General features: G+C 41.0%; 1 protein-coding gene across 1 annotated transcript in view; it reads right to left on the bottom strand.

The window, feature by feature from the left end:
* Positions 1-208: 208 nt before the first annotated feature.
* The window catches only part of LOC145436290 (alpha-(1,6)-fucosyltransferase-like), a 35697-nt gene continuing 11888 nt past the window's right edge, over positions 209-24017 (bottom strand). The window contains exons 5-9 of the mRNA XM_080313653.1: positions 14069-14309; positions 8806-9028; positions 3392-3568; positions 3114-3282; positions 209-562 (exon numbers count right to left, since the gene is read on the bottom strand). Of these exons, the coding sequence (XP_080169779.1) occupies positions 245-562; positions 3114-3282; positions 3392-3568; positions 8806-9028; positions 14069-14309 (1128 nt within the window). The 3' untranslated portion in view covers positions 209-244. The remainder of the gene's footprint in view (positions 563-3113; positions 3283-3391; positions 3569-8805; positions 9029-14068; positions 14310-24017) is intronic.

Below are 24017 nucleotides of genomic sequence, written 5' to 3'. Positions count from 1 at the left end.
GACTGCTCCCTGGCTACGCCAATGTGCCGGAACTGATATTGTAGTCATCGACATCCTAAATTTCGCGGTGAAGCTAATCAACGTTTTGATTGGTCTTTCAAGTTAACAATAAATTACCATGTCAAATTCAGTATTGATAATATGACTGTAATTTCGAATAATACATCGCCGGCCACCAGTGAATGACTCCAAATGGTAAATATCGCTGTCGGCTAAAATGTTGTATTCTATCAAGATTTGCTAGCTATAAGTCTTCAAACACGGTACTGTTGAGAGCTCTCACTATAACCTTTGTCTTGTACGAAGGGAAATTCCCTTTCTGTCCCGTTCGCAAATTGACTCCTCTGAGGAATCCGTCAAGGAATCGGTGTGAAATTTCATATTGTGCCGTCAGCTCATCTCCCACTTCTATATCAAGCTCGTTGTCATTGAGTTTCTTGTGATCTTGAATCACTCTGTATCGAGGTCCCGCAGCCAAATGGTAAAATGTATCAAGACTTTGCAGTCTGTCCGACGGCATTACTTTCTCAGGCATCATGAGTTCGTATATAGCGCGACAGATCTGAAACACATTGGAACAGTGCTGTTTCTTCGAAGAATTTGTGCAGTAGCCCTCGCCCGTCCGTGGGTTCTCAGTTCACCAAAATATACAAAGCACATTACAAAGTATTGTTCCACAATCGCGAGAAAAGCCACAACTAAAATAAACGGAACGTGACAACATGCATCCTTTTCAAACTGACTAATAACTCCATTCTGGTGTCGAGCAGATAGACAGATATATTATTTCATATGGTCACAAAGTAAAAAAAGAACAATTTGAAACGTACAATAGACAAAACTATGGCTGTGGAAAGGGGCAAACCTCTCAAATGGACAGGCCGGTAGAACCTCTGACTTGAAGCAATCAATACGAGCATGATAAAATCTCGTCTTGTTTCGCTGTTCCTTATGCTTTCACTGAGGTAAATTATAACGGTCTAAAGGCACAAATTCATTTTTCATTTGATTCCTACAGAACGCATATACCAGCAATATATGCTTATTTCTAAATCAGTGATTCTCAAACTGGGAGGGGGGGGGGGCGTGAAAGCACCTGAAGAGGGTGCGAAGCTGCGGTCAACTGTGAAGTTTTGTCGTGCTTCGCTCGCCCTCCAATTCATAGCTATAGCTATGTGTGTAGTCCGATTTTGATATTTGAGAATTCTCTCATCAACAGTTATAACCTTCCATACCATCAAATTCTCCTTTGGGATAGCTAGCATTGTGGTTGCACTTTGTGATATCAATCAATCCGGTTTATTAATATTTTCATTGCTTCAAAACATCACAAGACTGTGATACAATGAAAAGATAGGAAGGTGTCGAAACAACTTGGAGTAGCCTTTAAGATCAGACACCGACCTTAGCGATTTGGCGGTCTAGGGGGGCGAAAAGGACAAAGGAGGCGATAGGGGGGCGACAGTGGGCGAAAATAGCGAAATGGGCGATAAGGGGGCGATGACATGTTAAAACGGTTATATTAGAGTCAAGTCAGAGAAATGGCATTTTTTTTAGTCAACCCACGAAAAAATTGGTTGTAAAAGTGTAAAATTCGACATAGAGCCGAAAAGTTGACCTTTTTTTTAGCCAACCCACCGGTAGTTACAGTTTGTATGCCCTTTTTCCGGTTCACTAAATTTGGGGGGCGATGATCGGTGTTGAACTTGAAAAGGGGGCGATGGGTCGAAAAAGGTTGGGAACCACTGGCCTAGGCGAAGTAAAGAAGAGGCATGCACACTGAATGAAAAGTAATGCAGAGAATATAAGACACAAGCGACAAAATGAGGTTGACGATAACGGCGGCGCGAAATTGTCCACTATCATAAAGGTGACGTGTCTAAAGACGTTTGAAAATCACTGTCCTAAATTATTGATGTTATCAGCACGTCCGCCGTTATCTATAATAGCTCTCTGCAGAGGGGTTTTTGAAGTATGTATCGCGAAGGGTGTAATTCTGGGTCACGTCGAGACGAAGCCCTTTTGCGCCGGAACACATGAAGACATGAAATTTTGGCCACCATACGACTGGGATAAGTGCGTTCCCATAAAGATCAGTGGTGATAAAACTTGGCCGGAATGACCGTGGCTGATTGGCCAAAACCTTGGATATTGATACGGCCGGTCGTCGAAATGGTCGGGACCGGCAAAGCTCCGTCGTTGCAATCTGAAGACACTGTAGTACAAATATGACCCAGAGAGAAAAATAATGCACCCCAACTTTTAAAGCGAGTGCGACGGATATATTTCATAGAGCTGCGTTGCATACCACTGTTGTCTGCGCGTTCTCAATATCACACATTCCCGCAGAAACGTAGAGCATGCTAATATGAAAAAAATGCGTTCGTTTTGATGTGTGAGACTTGGGTTGCGAGATGCCAGTAAACTGAGATTTGGGTCACGGCCCCTAAAAAGTTTAATAACCACTGAATTAACATGTAACCCATAGTATGAGAAGAGAGACCGTGGGTGTGACCGATTAGTGTGAATAATGCAGCCCACATGACATCTAACATAGCAGTTAAATACGAAGCTGCAAGGCTTTAAGGAAACTGCTGAACGGAAACGTAGACGGCCTTCGCAATATTATTCTACCTTCTGCATGATTGGGGTTGCATTCAAAACAATTGGTTGTTTAAAACACTTTGCTTAAAACATGTTTTAAACAGTGTTATAAACAAAGGCCTTTTAAAAAACAAAGTGGTGTTTTTTAAGGTAGTTATGCCATAATTGTGTAAATACGTATACGATATGTGATGGTTGGAAGCCAATAGTAAGTTCAACAGCTATAGTACGTAGGTATTTCGTTAAAGGAGCTATATTTACCCTCTATTTTCAATTGTCAATGTGAATCCACGATTACGTCACAATTGAATATCCGTGACGTCATGCCTTGAAAAAACATGTTTTAAACGAGGGCCATGTTTTAAGCATGTTTGTTTCAAATTGATTTTTGTTTTGAATGCAACCTTACGCATGACGCTTAGGCTACTTCCCATGACCTGAAGCTTATTATCGCAAGGCTTGTGCAGGGCCATTTTATCCATCTACAAATAATATCTCGGGAAACTTACGTTTGACGATGACGTGCAAACGACGTAGTCGCTTTTGGACAGGAAATACATGTCGGCCAATATCGACGGAAGAGCTGATTTTATTTTTTGATATGGTACGAAATGGGATGAAGCCATGTTTTTATTCTCATCCACAAAGCCGCTCCCTATGAAGTGATAATACGGATATCTAAAAATAATAGCTCTGGATAAGTGCTTAATATAAAGGCAGCTTGAGATTCGCGGATATTCGATTGCGGCAGTGTATGTCGACTAAATACACGTAGATATAGAAATACCTGGACTTCAAGTCCTTCCATGCTTGTGAGCTCTCAGTTGCAACATAAACCACTCGTCGGGTTTCATTCCCAACAATTCCCTCTCTGCGAAAAAACGTCTCCACCAAGTCCATGTATTCGCTTACGTCGTGCTTGGCTGCTTCTCTGCCTACTTTGTCGCCCCATCGAACTTGAATTCTACAATGTTAACTTTATCAAAATGTGTGCCGTAATAAATGATTACCGAGTCACATGGGGAAGCGAGTATAGCGTAGTGTGCTAAGCGTCACCGTCACGACAGCGCCACCGTCACGGCATGTATCGAAGTTTTATCTGGGCTCCTTTTCGCTAACTTCACTGCCATAGCTACTTAGCTAGGGTTGCATTTATAACAAACGGTTGTTTAAAACACTTTGTTGAAAACATGTTTTTAACAGTATTTTAAACAAAGGCCTTTAAAAAAATTGTGTTTTTTTAAGTTGTGTAAAGACTTTCCAAACATATGTTATATGATCCTACGGACGATTGCCACCCGATATAGCAGACATATAAGATATTTGATGGTTGGAACCCTCAAAATAGTCAGTTCAACAGCTATAGTACGTAGATATTTCGTCAAAGGAGCTATATTTACCAAAATATTTTCAATTGTCAATGCCAATCCATTATGGCGTCACAATTGAACATTTGTGACGTCATGGGTTATTAATAGAAATAAATAAAAAAACATTTTATAGACAAGGGCCTTGTTTTAAATTGATTTTTGTTTTAAATGCAACCCGAGCCATTGCAGTGTTTTGAAAATCCCATAGTGATGGCGAGCCGAGTCAAAAAAGTCATTAGTATAGATCTAGTCATTGGCGCATAGAAAACGAGGGAGACTGATAGGGGAAGAGCGTGAGCACGGAAGTTGCTTGTAATATGACAAATACATTTGATGATTTATGAAATTGCTGTGCGAGGCGCAAATGACCATATAGATCAGGGGTCGCCAACTCAAAATGGGTCGCGCGCCACTTTTCGAAATTCGTGGAGGTCGCGGGCTGCATGACTTCAATATCTAGATAAAAATGAGCTATGCAGTTTAACAACGCCGTTTCGATGACTCTTCGTCAGTATATAACGCTGTGCTCTCTAACATGGGGGATGGGCATAGTTATCACAAAAGAAATAATATTTTATTGAAGAAATACAAATACAAAAATAGATCATGATCATCAATCTCATTCTATTTTGAACTGTGAGCCGCGCACGATACCTGACAACCCTCTTCAGCAACTAAAACAGGGGTGGGCAAACTTTTTGCTATTCATGGCCGCATTTCGATTACTTGTAGCCTACGGCCCCATTCCAGTGCATGGTCGTAATGAACTAACTGGAGGCGATATACCCACGTTTACCTGTCCATGTCCATTGCCGCTGAACTCCGGACTAATGTATTTACTCATACCGGCTTACAGTGCGCACTGAAATCGTGAGTAGCCATGTTATGAACAGACACAGGGATTCGATCTGTAGTCGCCCAAAGCGCGAAAATTTTGGGTATTCAAGGGTGAATTTCGTCAATAAATATTAGTATAGCTTCACATATTACAATCAAATATTTATCCTTTCTCAGCCCATGTGAACAGATTCACCGGCACACATTGGTATTTCTTTACGGGGCGCATGAATTCCCTCTGCTGTTCGCATCTGTACTGTAGGTCTCAGATTACAAATGACACTACTATATTAAAATCTCAAATCAACTCGCATTGAACCGCGCGTAGCGCGAGGCAAATTTCGAGAAAAATTCAAGCCTCTAATAATCAACTAGGGAGTCAATTCGTAAATTAAATTTGCATATTGACGGTAGCCAAAAATCCTGATTGACTTAAGCGTCGACAGCCGCATCATTTTCCTTCTACTGCCGCAGATATGCCACCCCTAGACTAAAGAATCGACATTGGGGTTAGCTAGAGTCGGTACTTGCTGAAAAATTATCTCCTCGTAAGGCTTGGTCTTTTGGGGAGCCCCGAGTAGTTTTTCAAGCGTCTCGGTCTTGGCAGTGGTGGGCCATTGCACGTCAAGGCAATATACCCATTCATATCACCAAATTCATGCTCCATGGAATGATATTACCATCACCGAAGCCGTATCAGCTAGTGAGGAATAGTGATATTGAGCGCAAGAGAATAGCTTACTTTGAACAACAACAACAATATGTTTAAACTGAAATCAATTCGAGCATTCAAAGTTGCTTTACTAAGCGATATCGGAGACGGGAGACAGGAACTCGTTCGAAATGCGAATTCATTCTTTATAATAAACTGTATTGTATATCAGGGATCGGGGACCGTTGACATACAAAAAGCCATCCTATTTCGCATCACACAAAACCAACCATGAACCGCATGCTCTGTTTGATACATACATTACGATCACCTCACAGTATCAATATACTAATGCAGAGGTCTCAAACACGCGGCCCGCGACGACATTTTAGATTTTTAATACTTTGACAATGTTTAAGTGTCACCCTATCTTTTCAGGTTATAAAGTCAAAATTCCCTCTTAAATTGCCCCGAAAGACTGAAACTATTCATCAAACTTCACTATCACATCAATTGCAAATGCTACCATGTAGTGGAAGATTCACTATTTCGCCACATTTCCAGTTCATGATGATAAAACCTGACCCTTAGACGATTTGTGACTGAAATTTGTGAGTTGGACTTGGACGGGACCTTTCTTAGAATTACTCAGACTCGGGCTAACTCGATGGCAAAATGAAAATGACTCGAGTGGACTCGGAGTGACTCGGAATGCCGTGAATTTGTTAGAACCATGGACGCAACAAACTAATCGCGTATCAGGGGAAAAGTAATAGATCAGAAGGTCGCAGCTTGGTATTTCGCGAACTAAGCAAGTAGTTATGGCAACCATTGGCGATCTGTCAGTTACATCTTTGGTCGCTAAACCATGTTATTAAGGGCACTTACAAGTAGCGAGTACCGTAGTGGTACGCTCCAACGACGTAACAACAATGGCCCGTTCGGCGTCCCGACATTTCAATCACTAAGACGCATTCATCAATATATTTATATTATATTTATATTTGTTTCTGCTCCTGTATTTGAAGATATTTGGCCATGAGATTAATAGCCTACTTATCAGAAGTATACCCGAATCCTGGATTGGAATTACAATGCTCAACCTAAAAATGTTTTGATACCAGATCAGTCTCTATTATCAATCTGTTGAATTCAAAACATTCATAGTAGCTGTAAAATTATAACCCGATAGCTTTTATGATGGCATCATACATTTGTCCGCCCACATGGTGTCTATATCTTATGATTAGTATATATCAAGTACAACAACAATTCTATTCAAATAGTTATAAATGTGATGATTTTTTTTCGTGCCAGGCCTGAATTTATACCAGAGTAAATCACCTTTGACGATATGTGTTTACTGTCAGTCTGCTGGATCGGCTCACTTTCAATAGGACAATTCATTCCCGCCAAATAAGGCCTACTTGGAACGACATAGAATACCCCTATAGATGCTGCGGCCCGCGGCGTCGTCAAAACTGGAAAACTGGCCCGCGAGCACATTTGAGTTTGAGACCTCTGTACTAATGCCTAAGTATACAATACATATGAAATCACAGACTAAACCGGCGATGATCCGCAACTGACATCTTATTAGTGGAACCCGCGGAAACTCTGGTATAATAACGAAGCAATTTTGAAACTTTCTAGATCACAGCTGACACCGTGTCTAATGTTGGTTGTTGACGCCAACGCAGGAAACAACTACCTACTATACTAACTACCAAGATATCACAGAACTGTTTGAGTCGTTCTCTGGCTTTATTCTGCGTACCAATGGTGAGTCACGAGCACAATATTCAAAACGAAACTCGAGCAATTACTCTTGATAGACATCTGCTTATATGTCCTGTATTACCAGCAACGAGTCTCCTTTCAAAAAAAATCTGACTTCCAAAGCATTCATCGCAACGAAGCGGACTTATGTACGATACGAGTACGTGGAGGTAAACTCAAAGTAATTTTAGATGATCCCAGAATCCCAGCAATCTATTTCCGAAGCATTGCAAGCCATATTAGTAGGTGTACTATTGATTGAAAACACTGTAATTATTCACATACGGGTCGCGCGCATAACTCTCGAGGAAGGAAAATTATTTCATGCAAATTGCAAATTCATCATTGGAAATACATTCAGTTTGTTTTAAGGTACGAAATGCCGCAGCAGATGTGTGAAATTGCAGCAAGCGGGTTGTTGTTTGTATTATTCATGGTGTTTGTCGACTACAATGGTCATTTACACCAGGCCGATATTCCTTAAATTTGATTCCGTTACTGCCAAATCGTAGCACTGCCCACTTCCCCACTTCTAGGCTTTTTTAGACAAAGGCTTACGCGGATGAGATGACGAGGTGGAGCCTAGATAAACCTCCAACACTTAGGTAGGAATTTTGGAGTCGACCTCGGTCTGACTCGAACCCACAAGACCACAATCAATTGGTGTTGCAGCTGTGGATTATACCACTGAGCTATCTCGCTACTGTGCAGCAAGCGGGTCGTTAGCCACGGGTTGCCGAACCCCAGTATATAGAACATGACTGAATAGTTGAACCATTTTCAAACCGTAAATATAAAAATGATAGAGAATGCGAGAACTTCTATCAATTGCCACATTGTGTCGCCTGATGTAAGCATTTTTTGCAATTGGAATTCCTGGATAATTATGGCATTTCAGATAGACACATATCTTGCTATTCCATTGTCTATTCGTAACAAAAGCCTAAATATGAGGCATATGTTCATGATGGGAAAAGTAGGTTGCATTCGAGATCTGAACTTTTATGAAGCACATTTCTTATGCGAACGGACATTTCCGTGGGTCTCCCATTGGCAAATGTAGTTTTTCACGCTCATATTTTGCGGTGTAAATATATAAAACCAACATTCAGATCGGGTCCCGACTAAATCTACATAGCCAATTCGGGCCAGTTGCAAGCTCACTATACCCGGCCCGTTTCCATAAGGCTCGAAATGGATGGAGAATTGAATACTTCGCAGTGGAATTATGCTAAATTCCTTATTATTGAGTGGCAAATAATCGGGTTCGTTCCATAAATACGAAAGAAATGCGATCATAGATATTGATTGAATAATAGAATGAATAATAAAAATAGAAAATGAATAAATAAAATATGTAATTCAGTAGATTTACACTGCACTCATGAACCCTGGTTGCGAGCTACATTTTGTTCGGTTATTTTGGGAATTTCCACAGTACAGGTGGAATTTCTTTGGTCAATAGTCAAGCGCCCAATGCTATAATGTTACAAATATCTATACTTCATAGACTTGAGATCATTACCTCTTCCCCCACCTTGAAAATACGTATACGTAACTCACCCAATCACTCTGCCAGTGAAACCAGTTCGATTACAGATAGATTGAATGCGTGTTTCGAACGAAGGTTGGAATCGAAAGGCGTAACTGACGAACTGCGAAACCCACCAAGCGTAGGGATCATCATGTATTTTATCCAGGACTGTCAATATGTTCTCGGGAACTGACCAGTCGATGTCGGCGATATTGCGACTTGTCCGGACGATTCTTTCGTTTTGTGTTTTGTCTGGATAAGAATGATACGTAAGCGTTCCATGTTGAGGTTTACCATCCCCAATAAATTTTGATGCGGCACGAAATATATGGACTGAAATCGAAAGTATGAAAAATATTTAGCCAGCAGCCATTTCTTCTTTGAGGTCACCGTACTCCAGCTAAAAGATATTCAATTGACAATGTTGTGGGATGATCATGACTTCCGAATTGTGTTATTTCCACTAACGTTCGCAGCTTCGTACTATGTCTCGTATGCTACATCACGGCTAATCAAGGTTTCAAGGCTTCCTCAGTGGAAAATAGTATCAGAATTATAATTATCGTTAGTAAAATAACCTTTCAGTTGGGAGGAGCGTATAATTTCGGTACTCGAAAAAATCATCTTATGCTATTCGACTCGAATCTCTAAAATATATATTCGATTCAGATTCGAGTAGTCGAATCATTGTGCCCAGCCCTAGTCATGGCCTCTTCCCTTTTTGCGAAATACCTGACACACATTTCGTCACTGCTGCACGTTGGCGAGCAGATTATGCAGTCTACCTAAGAATAGACTTTTATATAGTTGTCACTTGTCAGTCAACATTATGAAGGAACTGCGTTCTACGAACCACGGGGGTCTGGTTACTTGAGTATTCGAACGCCACCAGCGCTGAATGGACGACTGTTATTATTAGCCATATATAATTTTGCGTGAAGCACAGAATATCTCATTGTAGCTTCCCAGCAAACACCCGATCTCCCACGGACTTACGGGTACGTCCACAATTGTTCTCAATCGTCCCACGTCCCACATTTAGTGACTGAGGACTTGCTCAGTAAGTCACAAATTGACGTCCAATTATGTAACTCCAAGTGACTCCCAGAGGAAGTAACTTTTAGAATGCTCCCATACCAGTCACCAATGACCATTCCACTGGATATCATAATGGTGTGATGCCTGGATGCCACCTTCACAGGAGTTGATTTGGATGTCCTTACTGGGAAATAGTTTCTATGAACTCAAATGTGCATTATCGTGCAATCAATTCAAAATAAGTTGTCTGAATACACTCATGATACATGTGAAATCTAGTGGAGTGAAATCGTGAATGTTGATATGGCGATGACTTTCCCATCGCGCGGAACTTCACAAGCCCGGCTATCGATCATTGCGGTCGCACAGTGTTAAAGAGACCTGATATAATATGCGATACAGAGACACAGCAGCTTATTTTATTGTGACATCACTCGGTCGAAAATGTCCATATCAGGGGCAAATATGTTCTTACAGATACTCGTAATGCATGTGAAATCTTCCGACATCAGAACTTGATAATCGTCATGATGGGATTGTGATGACTATTCCAGTCACGGAACAACGCAGTACGCAATCCTCCCGGCTATTTCGATAATGGAGTCGAACACGCCTGTTGCTGCAAACTCATTCAAGCATAAAACCAGAAGCCTGCCTTCTTCTATTTGGTGAGCATCACGCATGCGCGCGTAATTCAATTTGATCAGCGTATGTAGTAATGGCGGAGGGACGAATTTATCACAGTAATGGTTTAGTTCAGTGCTTTTCAACCTTTTTGAGCTTCATTCGCACTTTTTTTGGAAAATAAATTTCATTCGCACAAGCCTACCGAAAATTGTTATACAAAGAGAATATGAAGATTCATAAGAATATTCTGTTCCGATGTGCTACAAGTTGGCTACCATAGCTGTTAGGCCATGAAGTGTCTCATTAGAAAGGCAACTCTTTTCCCTCGTTTTGATTTCAACTATTTCACTAAAACGCTTCTCGGCAGATTTTGTACAATAACGCCCTTGGATGGCCAGGTCTTAACTGTTCTGCACTCCTATCCAAAATACAGCGTATTTTCCGCGAGTGAAAAATGCTTGCTGGCAGAAATCGTTTTTGAGAGGTGACACAAAGGTCACGGAGGCTCCAGTTTGTCGAAAGGGTGAAAAATTCACATGCTTGTGTTGAGGCTTGTGCCTGATGTCTTGGAAAATAAGCTCCAATACCGTCAAGGAGAGTAGGAATATTAGAGTTCGTTACCTTATGATACGTTGCTTAAACTTGAGTTCTTTTTTTCGATATCCCATTTTCTGTCTCGTGAGTATATGAGAAGATCAAACAGAGTCACGATACTGTTTGATCGACTCTTTAGTTCAATTTAACTTGAATATTTATAACAGTTTAATAACCTTAAAGCAGATTTTTTGACTACCACCAAAATCTGAATTTTTGTGGCATCTCGCAACCCGAGTCTCACCCATGAAAAGGAATGAATTTTTAAGTATTAGAGTAGTATGCTACGATTTTACGAGCATGTATCACATACAGAACGCGCACACCACAATTCTACCCGACACAGCTCTATAACATATGTCGGACGCACGCGATTTCAAATTAGGGTGAAGTAAATTCCTCTGTGTGTCGCATTTATACTCATATTGCAAGAACGGGACTATTCCGTGCCGACAACGGATCATATCCATATCAAAGGCTTGGCCATCCAGCGATGGTGATTGTTGGCCAAGGTTTTGTCGCCTCTGATGTTTTTGGCACCGTATTTTAACAGCAGCTCCGCATTTAATCAGCGGTATGTTGGCCACAACTTCACGCGATCATGTGATCCGACGCAGAAGGTGTTGGCCTCGAAATGAATGAATATCATATGCCCGAACTCGCTTGTTGCGCAATGCACACCTCTACACTAGTTCATCCCAACGGTCTTCGCCCATGTTTTCCACATGGTTTTTCTATTGAATTTACCCGATCAAGACACTCGATGTACAATCCGATGTAGTGAACAGATATAAGGATGTCGAGACGACCATATAGTTACGGTATCTCAATCTAGTATCTCAATCTAGCGCCCCATTAGGTCATGGATTGAGTCTTTCTCTGGGCTTTTTATTGTAAAGACGCTCTGAGCACAGCAACGTTCAGGGGCGGAGAATCTTATAAATCTGCGACGCTTCGTAACTTGCTACTGTAGTGCCATGAATCAAGCTGGGGCCTCCACCGTCAATGGGTGTGATACGCCCATTTGCCCACATATAGTAGCATTTAGTACGGTGATAACTAAATTCGGGCAATTGCACAATGATATTGAGGTGTGGCCGAAGGTGTTCAGCTTTTACGTGTCACCCCCATCAGAACTGGAGACAGAACAGGGCATGACGCAGGTTGATGACCTTTTTCTGTTTCTATTTGTAGTAGTATTCTTGCCATGTCTTCGTCATCGATGATCAATTGATCATTTTACACCATACCGATATTACTTATTTTGATTCCTGAGATACCAACTAATAGCACGGCCCACGTTTTGTAAGACATTGCTTTTGCAGATCGCAAGACGAGTAGGAGCCTATATAAAACTCCAACACCAAGGAAGGCATTCACACCATCGAGAAATGAACTCATTTGAAAGTGATGTTCGTGTTTGCAAATTAGAATTGCCAACATAACCATTCACATTGCGATTGTTAGGTAGCGTGTCAGCACTGTGGATAAAATGTAGGCTCAGGGTGCAACGTTTTGTTGCAGGCGACAAATTTGAGAATTGAGAATTGAAATGTAAAAATGATCAAATTACATCAGGTAACAAATTTCCCCGCCGCTGAGGTTTTTATCTCGGTTTGTTGAGACTACAATTGAACTGCGGGTGACTGTCAGTAACACTATTGAGGTATTGCTATCCTCACCAGCGCTATTACACGATCTGCGAGGGAATGCGTTTGGCATTCATGTATAACACACCCCTACGTATCCGTATTTGTTAGTGGCGATCGTGATTGGACTCCTCGATGTGACGGTTAATTACATAGATCATGCGTTAGTGGGCAGACTTTATTGTCAAGCCAATCTTAGGAAATTAGGCTCAGTCTGAAGTTTAAACGAGATCTCAGCAGGCCAGTTGAGTGGGAACAGGGGAGAGGTAATAGCTGATAATTCAAAATCTCACGCGGAAGCGGAGAAAGTTCTTCTTCCGGCGTGCAATAAAATTGTAAAAACATGTTTGGGAAGAGAGGAAAACGATTTCCATGACAAATAATAGGCTACCATTCGTAGACGTATTTGTGACATGTCCGCAGAGACAGAAGAAAACTTAATACCTTATTTGAAGCAGAGAAAAGCCTACATGAGTGCTACGAAAAGGTGGAAGTACTTCGTCAGTGACCACCTCTGTGAGACTGTGGTTGCTGCTATACGCATTCTGATAGTTTGCCTGTGCCGTAAGCCAAAAGAGTTCAGAATCACTGTGCTATAGTGTGCCGCATACTATTCTTCATTTTTAAAGTGTGCCGCGAGGTCAAAAAGGTTGAGAACCACTGAATAGAACCTTTCAAAAAGGTTTGCGTTCACACGAGCCTGAACCTTTCAGAGGTCCCCACCATCCCTAGTAATTGTCCGTAGGCTCATACAACATGTTTTGGGAGAGTATTTACACAATTATGGCATAATTTTGCAACTGAAAAAAACACTATTTTGTTTTTTTTTAAGGCTTTTGTTATACTTTAAAAGTATAACAAGTACGCGACATACCGTCATTTTCTATACTTTCAGCTGAATTAAGTTTGACATGTCTTCGAAATCTCGCTTCTTCTTGTAATTTAGTAGATATTTACAGCGTTAACCAACAATGACTATAGTACGGATATATAAACTGTACTGCATATTTGTTTTATTCACATAATTGACGCGTATCGACACTTGGCTCATTTGCGCCCGCGCAGTAATTTCATAAGTTGTGTTGTCTTTTGAGGTGTTTTGTTCAGATTGCGGACGACTTGCAAGCACGCCCTCTCCACGCCCACACCATCGGTCACTCTCGGTTTTCGTGCGTCCGTATCTTGAGTCTTAGCTGCCGACTTTTGACTCGGTTTACCTTCATTCTGGGCTTTTTCACACACTGCGATCGCAGCGAGGTTAGCGATGAGGAGCCCAGATAAACGTCCGACACATAGAAGTTGGTCCGAACCGGGACATATAGGCCTACTGATTTTTGATTGGATATCCGACCCATTTTAGTTGAACATCCAAACGCAAATTCACCTGATAATAGCGGTAGAGTGTTCCAGTTATTTTCGTATTTGCACTTCCCAAGTGGCTGCAAGTAGTATTCCCACTCTTTTTCCACGTATCCCCAACCCTTGGTCTTGAACACAAATGTTCGATTTGCGTATATGGAGCGTATGAAATGCCTGATCATAATGTGCATCTTGCTTCCGAATCCGGACGGCTCACCCGACACATCGAACACCAGCAGCTTGGCTGTATCGCAATCAGTTGGATTCTGAATATTATAGCCATGTCAAGGTATGATGGCGCTGGGAATTCACGCTTTCACGCATTTGAGAAGTATATCAGTAATTGTGGACCTGGTCTACGCGCTACCCGAACACCAAAGTAAGGATTGAGAAACTAAATATCAATCGGTAATTCTATGTTACGATAACTGTTATATTTACCTTGCAATTAGCCTACTTGAAGAAATACGACAAAAGCCGTGACACGCACACTACGATAGCACGGTAAGAGTGTGACATTCAGAACTAACTTTGGAACGTTTCGGGTAATGGCTTCTTGGTACGGTCAATAGTACCAATATGACTTACTTGCTTCTAGATCGACTGACATATATGTTTCTCCGTGTTTCGCATTGGTGACTGACATAAACGTTGTGATGAAAAATATGAAAAGAAATATTTCCGATAAAAACTTTACGATTGTCTGTTTGCTATTCTGGCCCTTGAGTCGGGATGGTGTGAACCTCTCAAACGTTCCGGTTCGTGTGAACGCGAACCTTTTTGAACGGTTCTGTGTGAAAGTGAACGTGAACGTGAATGCCATGACGTCACGTGACGCCACATTGCTAATTTGAACCCTACATTCAAGTAAAGTGATATAATGTACAGTTGTACACGATACATAGCAGCGACTTGGGCTACATTATGCCACAATGGTGGTATGGTATATGACAGTGGCCGGAAACCTATGGCTCACGAGCCACATGTGGCTCTTTTGGGTACAGTATAAGATATGGCTCTTTGCCAAATATTTATTTTTGTACTGAATTCATCAATATTGCCGCAACTTGTTAGTAAATTTTCATCACGGCCCGGAAAAATATTCTGGTGACAGCATAAACGTGTCTTTTAGAGGTAAACACGATGTCGTATTCAGGTTTAGGGGCTCGGACCCCCTCTTTTCAAAATCATCAAATTACTGTCGCGCCTGCGACCAATATCAGTCGCGAATTCGATGTACCCGAATTAAAATCTTGGATGGCACAATACGTTGATTGATCAAAGAGAATAACAGACATGGCGACGCCCATATGAGAACGCAGTTTTCAAATACGCATTATATTCCTGATCTACGGCGCGAAATGAACTGCCGAGGACGTTGCATTCACAATTACAAACTCGAATTACGAACAATGTCATAGCTACCTACGTTCTTGATTGGTAAAAAACTCTGTAGTGCCGACAATAAAATGTAGGCATGTAGCGCAGCGTTATGTGTTACCGACGAATACTCTGAGAATCGAGAATTCGATCAGTATTTAGATTTTCGGAATCAATGCCAAAGTTATATTCGATTAATATCAGTTCGGCTATTTACGATGAATTGCGTTATCAATGGCGAAGCTTGGCCCGTCTGTGCCTCACCTCTCCTTTCGCGCTCTATTTTCGAACAATAAATATGCAAATTGTGTGATCTAAGGAGAAAAATGTTCAAAATCTCGTCATTCATGAACATCGATGGAAAATACCAATTGAAGGTTTGACAATTTTTGTTCACTCATCCAGACGACAGGTGAGGTGCTGCCCCATTTTCCTCCCCTGACCAGACGCCACTGATGTATCACAGCTTATCGTGGGTTCTCGCATTTAAAAGGAGCATCACGACTATCCTACGTTCTCATAACTCAACTTTCGCATGCTTAAATAAGGCAACCAGCCGGATTAGGACCAGTTTTACGGCGAAAATGTCGTGCACAGGACGAATCCCATGTAGTGGGTTCGAATTAGTGCTACCATGACGCCACGGATTTTCAATTGTGACGTGACCATTGATAGACATGTATGGCTCTTTGAGAGTTGCAATGCTCCCTATCTGCATGTTATTGAGGATATCTATAGTCTAATCCACTTCATTTCATCCTTTTTGAGCTCCGTTCGTACTATTTTTGTAAAATAAATTTCATTCGCACCAACTAACCGAAAATTGTTACACAAAAAGAAGATGAAGATACTTAATTACATTTTGTTCAGATGTACAACAAATTGGCTACTATGTGGCTTGAGCTATCACGTGTCTCAATAAAAAGGCACCTTTTTTCGCTGGTTTTGATTTCAACTATTTCACTAAAACCCTTCTCGGCCAAACAAGTTTTTGGATTTTTTACAAAAACGTCTAATAGTGCTTGGATGGCCAGGTCTTAAATCTGTTCTGCACTCCTATCCAAAATACAGCGTATTTTTCGCGAGTGAATAATGCTTGCTGACAGAAATCGGTTTTCACAGCTGACACAAAGGTCCTGGAGACAGAGTTGTAATGACTCGAGTCACGATTTTCTGATGACTCGACTTGACTCGAGTCATTTTCGCAAAATTGAGAAATGACCCGATTCGACTCGAGTCAATCTGTGTATTGACTCGACTTGGACTCGAGTCATTGCGCATGACTCGAACCAAGTCATATGACTCGTGACTCAAACGACCACTACCGACATTTCATTGTAATTTCGAAGAATGGTAAAGTAACCACACTATTGGGATTTCGTCTATTGCTATTGATATTTTAAAATGTGACCAGAAACTGAATGGAAGTGAGAATAATTAGTATATAATAAATGCACACCATTCGATAAACCAGATCAAGTTAAAAAAAGTGACTTAACAAATAGTATAACTGGGAACTGACCAGTCAACACAATGACTTGAACTCGGACTCGAGTCATAATACCATGACTCGGACTCGAAGCTCTGATCGCTGACTTGGACTCGAACTTGACTCGGTGGTGAATTGAAAATGACTAGACTTGACTCGAGTCAAAACTATAAAAGTGACATTGACTTGTGACTCGGAGCCTTGTGACTAGGTTATAACCCTGCCTGGAGGCTCCAGTTTGTCGAAAGGGTGAAAAACTCACATGTTTGTGTTGAGGCTTTTGCCTTATTATGTCTTGCAAATTAAGGTCCAAAACGATCAAGGAGAGTAGGCACATTAGAGCTCGCTACCTTATGATACGTTGCTCCGAGTTGTGTACTGTTATTTATTCGATTTCACATTTTATGTCTCGCGAGTAAATGAGAACAGCAAATAATCTCATGATACAGTCAGTGTGTTCTACTCTTTAGCTCAATCTGACTTGAGAATTTATAACAGTTTAATAACGGTAGTGCAGCTTTTCAGACTACCCCCAAAATCTGAGTTTTTGTGGCATATCGCGACTGGGCTGGGCAAAATCGAATACCTGAGTGATTCGATTCTGATGGTCACGTAATATGCTTCGAGTCGAGTCGAGTAATCGAGTATCACTCATTATGATGTAATAACAGAATGTAATACGTCAAAGTTCAAATATGTACCGTTTATGCGACCACAAAGAATATATTGCCTGTTGTCCATCACATAAAAGATACTTTGGTATTTTTTCGACCACACCAATTTCATTCCACTTGGTGGCAATGTTGTGGCATAATCATGACTTCGGAAGAGTTCTACGTCAAGCAATCTCGGTAGCTTTTGTACTATATGTTTTATGAGATGAACTTTCAGCATCCCGTGCCCACTCACTGGCCACGGATTTTTTTGTGGCCGGCCACAAATATTCCGTGGCCGGCCACGAATGAATTTCATGGCCGATCACAACGAAATTTCATGGCCAGCCGTGATATACCAACTTAATATTGAATATCAGTGCTGTCCGTGACCCAATCGTGGTGAAATGTACGATCAATTATGTTCTATTATGGACGATCAGTCAATAGAACTAGGAGACAGCGAGAGTTCGGCTCAGTTTATTAGCATTTTTACCCGTAATACCAGAAGAATAGCGATACAATGAAACGATAGAAAGAAGTCGAAACGATCTGGCAAAGTCTCTATTATATCAATTAAAAACACACAAAATGATGTAAAGAATGCATTAATGCATTAAAAGGGGGGATACCCACTAAATGAAACATGAAACAATCATATACAAAGGTAGCAGGGTTGTAATGACTCGAGTCAGACTCGAGTCACGATTTTCTGATGACTCGACTTGACTCGAGTCCTTTTATCAAAATACGGAAATGACACGACTCGACTCAAGTCAATATGTGTATTGACTCGACTTGGATTCGAGTCATTACTCATGACTCGAGCCAAGTCATATGACTCGAGACTCAAACGGCCAAGACCGACATTTCATTATTATTCCGACGAATAGTAGAGTAACCAACCTATTGAGATTTCGTCTATTGGTACTGGTACTTGAAAATGCGACCAGAAACTATTAAAAGTATAGAAAAATATTATATTATAAATGCGAACCATTCGATATCACCAAACAGAGATATAACAGTGGGTTTAACGAGACTTTGACTGGAAGCTGAGCGGTCAACACAATGAATTGGATTCGGACTCGACTCATTATCCCATGACTCGGACTCGAACATCTGCTCGATGACTTGGACTCGGACTTGACTCGGTGGCGAATTGAAAATGACTGGACTTGACTCGAGTCGACACTATAAAAGTGAGATTGACTTGTGACATGCGTGCGCTGAGTTGGCATTGAGCCAACCGCACGAAGGAATTTTCGCAAAATTTGATATTGGAATATTTGGATTTTGAAAGTGTTGCATACCGAGATGGATGACGAAATTCGGTATGCTATATCTTGGTTGTGGTACTGTGGCTTCAACAGTGAAAATTAGTATCGCAACTAGTCGTTGATAAATTAACCTTCAGTGGTGAGAAGGGTATAATTTCAGTACTAGAAAAATCGTATTTTACTACTCGACTCGAATCGTTAGAACATGTATGACATACAGAACGCGCACATCACAATTCTATACCCAACACAGCTCTACAAAACATGTCTGACGCAGGCGATTTCAAAATATGGTGAATTAAATTCCTCTTCGTGTGGCAGTTGAACTACTGTAGCTACTGTCTACTCATATTGCAAGGACGGTTCTATAAATCTGTGCCGACAACGGAGCATATCCATATCGAAAGGTTTTGACATCCAGCATCGGTCATTTTTTGGCCAAGGTTTTGTCGCCACTTATGTTTTTGGGACCGCAGTGTATCAGCGGTCTGTCCAAATCTTTACGTCTTCATGTGCCACGACGCAGAAGGGGTTAGCCTCGAAATGAATGAGTCTCATAGGCCTGAGCTCGCTCGTTGCTCACCCCTACACTAGTTCATCCCAACGGTGACCAGCCATGTTTTCCAAAAAAACTAGTCGGACAACTCGTATCATGAATTCTCATGATAAAGCCATATTTTCTGCGTGTCTCGCTTATTGGCTACACTACCCAACACAGTGACCTTGGATATGTAAAAACTATTGCAGGATTTTTTCGCAATTAATACAACAAATATTACATACATATTACCAGACAGCTCTGGCACCGTGTCGACCCAAAATTATACCCTTTGCGGCCCATACTTTAATAAACCGTGAAGGGGTAAAACTTTGTGTTACAGTAACTTGCAACTGTGAGTTTGTATTGATGGTATTTACTACTATCCTCGTGCCTCGCGCTAATCGAACAGCTATTACGAAAATATGATGAACTTGTTTACCTATAGAAAGCAGAAAATCAATTTGACATCATTTTCCAGCCTGTCGCAGGCTCAGACGGGCTGATATACTGTATGTCTGCTACGACACCAGCTTCCAAACCCGGCTTTTGGATACGTAATAATAATAGTGCGAAAATATTAATTCACTACGGCTCGTGAGAGCTACGATTAGTGGCTGCGTCATATGTTAAACAAGTTTTTACAATTGCGTCTCAATCACAACTGTTACACTGCCCTTGAATTTCCTATTAAGTTTATTTGAATAATTCCACGCCAGAAAAATTAACAATTATTCACGATTTTCATTCGCACTCATCCGGATTTTTCATTCGCACCACCTTCGTTATTCGCACTGCAATTTTTTTTCATTCACACAAGTGTGAACCGTCACACAGGTTGAGAAGTACAGGTGTAATCAATGATGCGTTACAGAAGATCAAAATAAGCAGTATGCTGGTGCCTGGTACTGCCGGTTTAGCACTTTGCAGCTGGTGGTTGGTATATTCTCAGTGACACGGTTTGGTGACTGTTTTTTTGTCGATGAAAGATGATATTGATGACTGGTACATGTCGGATTAGAGTTTTACATCTATCACAGTGTCATTCCATGGGTCATTGGATTTGCAAACCCATGCAACCAAGCACGGCATCGGCTTTTGTTCGGGCAATTCACCGTAATATGGTCGACTATTGAGCGAATACTGCAAATCGTGGGAAATCATGGAGGAAATGGGATTTCAAATAATGAAAATCTACTCATTCAGAACTGTGTGAGAATTGACGAGAATATCAACTGTCGACTGTCAACTGTGTGAAATTTTGAATTTTTAGAGTAATACTGGGAATTGTACATGTGAAGAAAGTAAGTGGCCTTTTCTCGAAATTTTATTTTTCGTACATTGAAAGTTTGAAACCATTTTTGAGGCAGACAAAATCGTCCAATCCACTTGGAAATTTGAAGTCTGAAGTGTCTTGGGATGCTTAAGACATTAAAAAGGTTCATATTTTTGTTTAGGTAAGGGGTCCCTTCGTTTGGGTTCATCGAAGTCAAAAATTGCAATTTTTTTTCAATTTTTCGGAGCAAAAACTTTTTTCCTGAAATTAACCCTTATTACGATAAAAAACAAAACTTTTTACTAATCTGGAGCTTAGCCCCTAAGCCCTGATAATCGCTGCATTTGATGATCTTAAACTTATTTCTCGATTTTCACATAATTCCTAATTTGGCTGTTACAGAAAATTGTCACATTGCCAGGAAACATGACGTTACTGGTGTTCCCCCGAAAATTCTCTCGTTCTCTCTGAACCACTGGCCAGACCGGACAATGTCTTCGGCATCTGCGTGTTTCTACGTTGATATTGATCAGAGTGTAAAACGAGCTTCTATACTTGCTACCGATATTACCTCATTAACAAGTTATGCAGCAGTAGCTAACGCTAATCGCACGGATTTGTTTTTGATGATACAATTAACATATGAAATCGAGATGCACCCAGTACGCTTGCTAGATTTTTTTACATCAGACAATGATATTGATTACATTGATTGGTTGAATAAGCATCATTCGCAGACTACCTGCATGCAACGTATTTCGCCCTTGACGTTGTGTGATTGCGGGTCAAGCTCACAGCAGACAGTCACTAAATGTTCACATACGGAAAGCTGGATATTTCGAGCAAATTGTTGTAACGAAGCAGGTAAAATTTTTGAGATTGTCAACGTACATGCTCGTCCAGTGTTGATTTGGTATGCTGTCAGCTCCATGCATAAAGTGGCCCGCAGTTAAAATGCAGCATCAATTTCGACCAAAGATGTTAAAATGACGTGAAAATTGTAATAAATGAAATGGTTCACAGTCTTCGTTTGGGAACGTGTACCTCTAAATGTCTGAAGTTGACACACAGAACGCGAACGTGAACCTCTCGTTCACACCAACCCTACCCTAGAGCATATCAGAACAGAGGCGTGCATGCATCGTATTGACCAAACTGTATCTATCTTTCTTTTCGTGAACTTTTCAGGGGTCTCGTGAACATGGTGCATTCTTGTGTTACGTGTGAATTTGACGATGCAAAAAGAGTTTTCCCGCGCAAAAGGGTAGCAAACAGGTGTTTCTATAGCAATGGAAATCAGTTGAAATAGAAGAGCTGAAGAAATTTGACTTTTCCAAACTCGCGCAACTCCGCCATTTATATCGCCTACGGGACGCCCCTAGTATGGATGACGTGGAAGCAGGACCGTAACTGCCGCCGGAAGGGGGGCGGTGAGATCGACGCGGCCCAAAATTATTTCGCGAATAAACATGAATGATAGAGTAATTTTTTGAAAATTTATGCAACATTATTCAAATTTTTTCACGGCTAAGCGCGATTTAACGTTCCAAAATATTTTGAGTATTTGATACCCTACCCCCAACAAAAATACTCATGACTTATAGAAATGGGTATTTCCGCGCCGGCCATGACCACGCCACGACGCACCAAATGACATGAAGTTATAGATCATGTAACATGTGACTCCGAGCTACGATCGGAAGCGAAAAAACCTTGACCGAAAAAGACTGCCCTTATGCTGACCGAAAACTTCGATATATGTACAATAGGGTTGTTCAGATTTGGGCATTTTTTTGGAAACTTGTTTTGCGTAGTTCCAAATGATAGTTTAGTACATAAAAACACCTCTATAAGAGATTTTGGTCATTTTCATCGCGATCTTCCTTGCGCGCAAAGCCCCCAAAGATCCATGGGCCAATTCTCCTTACTACCGACGATTCACCACTACCGGTTCGTAGCTTTTGTGAAGTTTGCGGTAGCAAACGGCTGAGTAGAGGTTGTAAATATCAGGTTGAATTGGCTTTTTGACGATTAAACATACCTACAGTCCAATACATGCCAAATGTGTCCCACCTTCAGGTATTTGGTACAGGTGGCCGGGTTGTATGTATGAACGAATACCGGCATTTTCATCTGGTTTTTACTTCGTAAATGTTAATGAAAGACATATTGTATATAAATGTAATGTCACCTTAATAGCAGCTCCAATTCACCTACTCTACATCAGGTTTTGCAGCATTTGATAGTCTGCAAGAAAGATGCCCCCCCCATGACCACAAAAACTCAGGGCTGCGCTGTTCAAGACGTTGTCATAGCGAGTACGGCCAGAATACCTAGGTACAAGCTCATGATACTAGGCTTCTTCTCAAAAGATCATGACTGTTAAGCAGAGTTGGATCAATTGTAATTTGTAATGTAATTGAATGTAATAATTACATATTTCAATGTAATTGTACCGTAATTGTAATTGAAGCATTTTTATTTTGTGTAATTTTAATTGTAATTGTAATTTGACAATTTTGCTCAATTACAATTTTAATTACATTAAATTGCTATTGAGACCTGACAAGCACAACATAAAATAATTTTTTTACCGCTATGCTGGCCTCGGCTTCCATTGTATACAATTATTAGATTACTAACCAACGGATGGATTCGCAACACGTGACTCACGATTGAATACGCCGAGAAGCGAACTGCTGAGCCGGCTAAAGGCAGCAGAATTGATAGTCCCATAGCTAACGATCCAAGCGTCGAAATTTGATATGTATGGTCCTAATCGAAAGCTAGTGTCGCACTGATTCCGCAATAAAAGTATATTTCCAGGCAATGGTACCATCCCAAAATAGTCGTGAAAGTCTGGAAATCGGCATTGTTCTGAACAATCGCTGGGAGTAATTGGTCATTGTTGTGGTCATGCTGCTGCGGCGCTCTCACTTTTCAGAACAGTCGGCCTTAAACGGCTATTTTGGAGCAGTTACATTGCCCTGACGAGATTTTAATTTGTATTTTCGGAATTAGTGCATCAATAGCTTACGATAAAGACCAGATGCATCAAATTTGGACGCCTGAATCGCCAGCTCTAGGACTATAAAGTTTGCTGCTTTTAGCTGGCTCTGCAGTACGTTTGTCGGTGCATTCATCCGTTACTCACATCTTGCGCATCTATCCGTGGGTTGGCAATCTACAATATGATTTCAGATCACGATGCTGCATCGTTACTTCGTCTGTCTAACTAACCAGACCACTGGATATTATATAACGTCTTATCTGACAAAGCACAGTTTTGTTTTCACCCCTCATCCTAATTCCTACGTCCCTCGATAAAAATAATATTATTTTTCTAATTTTATGCTAT

Source organism: Botryllus schlosseri, chromosome 3, assembly GCF_051294905.1.
Source record: "Botryllus schlosseri isolate E-star chromosome 3, Bs_hap1, whole genome shotgun sequence".
NCBI classification, from domain to species: domain Eukaryota; kingdom Metazoa; phylum Chordata; class Ascidiacea; order Stolidobranchia; family Styelidae; genus Botryllus; species Botryllus schlosseri.
This window is presented reverse-complemented; position numbering and strand designations above follow the sequence as displayed.